This window comes from Gavialis gangeticus, unplaced genomic scaffold (genome assembly GCF_001723915.1).
Source record: "Gavialis gangeticus isolate Ggan-Ray unplaced genomic scaffold, GavGan_comp1, whole genome shotgun sequence".
Classification (NCBI taxonomy): Eukaryota; Metazoa; Chordata; order Crocodylia; family Gavialidae; genus Gavialis; species Gavialis gangeticus.
Genome location: NW_017728991.1, coordinates 5,469,374 through 5,471,519, shown reverse-complemented (window position 1 = coordinate 5,471,519; position 2,146 = coordinate 5,469,374). Strand labels below are relative to the sequence as shown.

Genomic DNA, 2,146 nt, shown 5'->3' with positions numbered 1-2,146 from the left:
CCCTGCCCTGCCCGCCGATGCTGCGCGAGGGCCGGGCGCAGGGGGCTCGGGATCCGCTCCGGCTGCAGCGCGGTGAGTGCCCTGCCCTGCCCTGCCCTGCCCTGCCCTGCGGCACCAAGTAGCTCGGGACTTTTTCTCCCCCCCCCCCCCGCTCGTCCCCATTGCTGCAGCAGTTTTGCTCCCCCGGGGGCCAGCGCACGTGCGGGGCGGCGATGGGACCCACATGGCTCTTTCCCCGCGAGCCGATGCTGTCCCGGGTGGGGGGTCAGCTCTCCCCCCCGACGTGGAAAGTGGAGCCGCTGTGATCCTGCAGATCGCTGCTGCCTCCTGAGCGCGAGCAGCTGAAAAGCCTGTTTACTTTTGGTCTTTGATGTTGGGCGGATCTGGTTTTGATTAGATCAATACTCTTTTCTTTCCTTTCCTTCCCCCCCTCCCTTTCCCGGCCAGAGAGGAGGCTCCGAGGATCCCCTGCTGACTCGAGAGCGGCGCTACAGCCAGCCAGGCGCAGGCTCCCACCCTGGCAGCCAGGCAGACCGTGCAGGAGCTGAAGGCGGACGCAGGAGCCATGAGCAGCGCCGTGCTGCTGACTCACCTCCCGGACCCCAGCACCAGCTTCAGGGAGGATGCCCCGCGCCCCCCTGTGCCAGGGGAGGAAGGGGAGGCACCATGCCCGCAGCCTGCCTGCGCCTTCGCCATGAAAAGCCAAAGCTTCGAGGCCGTGCCGGTGTCCTCGGCCCCCAGGAGGAACGAGGATGGCTTGGGAGAGCCGGAAGGCAGCGCGTCTCCGGACTCCCCTCTGGCCAGATGGACCAAGTCCCTGCACTCTTTGTTGGGGGATCAAGATGGTGCCTATCTCTTTCGGACCTTCCTGGAACGGGAAAAATGCGTGGATACCTTAGACTTCTGGTTCGCCTGCAATGGCTTCAGGCAGATGGACCTTAAGGATACCAAAACTTCGCGGGTAGCCAAAGCTATATACAAACGGTACATCGAGAACAACAGCATCGTCTCCAAGCAGCTCAAGCCGGCCACGAAAACCTACATACGGGATAGCATCAAGAAGCAGCAGATAGATTCGGTGATGTTTGATCAGGCACAGACTGAGATTCAGACTGTGATGGAGGAAAATGCTTACCAGATGTTTTTAACTTCTGATATATACCTCGAGTACGTAAGGAGTGGGGGAGAGAATCCTGCTTACGTTCACGGCAACGGACTGGGGAGCTTAAAAGTGGTCTGTGGCTACCTCCCGACCTTGAACGAAGAAGAGGAGTGGAGCTGCGCGGACTTTAAAAGCAAAATCTTGCCATCTGTCGTTGGGTTGTCTAGCAAGACTTTGAGGGTTACAGCCAATGTCAGAGCTACGGAAACTGTCGAGAATGGATACAGGTAAGGAAAGTCCTGGGACTCCCACCTTGTTGTAATGCTCTTTAAGAAGCTTGTCAAGTGGGCATGGTCCTCGCCAGTCTTGAGCGCTGGCAGCGTCTGGTAGAGACTTGCTTAAAAATGGTCTAGCAATCCTGTTAGTTAAATCTAGCCGTGACATAGATGCTTCTCGGCACCTTCGTCGGTCGGGTACTTTTTTGTATGTCAGAAAACTTCGCGGCTGCTGTGTCTTTCCGTCGTGCATTAATTATTGATTCAACTTGTAAACCTGTTCAGCGCAGTGGAAGAGGGCATCGCATCGCCAGCGGGCAGTGGTTAAGTGTCTGGGTTGCATGAGGAGTGGCTGTGGGGTCCTGCACCTACTGCAGTAAACTCTGCCACTTGCCCACGTTTTACTTTAATGTTTGCGTGAGAGAGTCTGTCATCGCATTCAGCAGGGCTATGGTGCCCAGCCAGGGCGGCTCTGTGCCCATGTGCGCTTGGAGCCTAGCACAGTCGCATCTAGTACTTGAGGGTGATGCAGGCGTTTCAGGTGCAGAGTAAGAGTAGATCTGGCATCTTTCTGGTGGTCACGTGCTTGAAATTTAAATGTATTGAGATCTGGTTCTGTGTCTTCTGCCAGATCCGGAGCGTGCACTGTCTGCTCTGGGTGAGTGGGGACAGCGACTGCATGGTGGCATTTCTGTGATACTAAGCCCTTCCTTTTGTTGTCTACCTTGATGAAAAGGCAGGGTGGGGGGGAGACTTGTAGTTTCTCATG

At 56.6% G+C, this 2,146-nt stretch overlaps 1 protein-coding gene across 2 annotated transcripts in view; it reads left to right on the top strand.

Moving 5' to 3' along the window:
• AXIN2 (axin 2) overlaps positions 1-2,146 on the top strand; it is a 44,198-nt gene continuing 42,052 nt past the window's right edge. For both annotated transcript variants that reach the window (XM_019516502.1, XM_019516493.1), the window contains exons 1-2: positions 1-72; positions 448-1,389. In XM_019516502.1, coding sequence (XP_019372047.1) covers positions 566-1,389 — 824 coding nt within the window. In that variant the 5' untranslated portion in view covers positions 1-72; positions 448-565. The remainder of the gene's footprint in view (positions 73-447; positions 1,390-2,146) is intronic.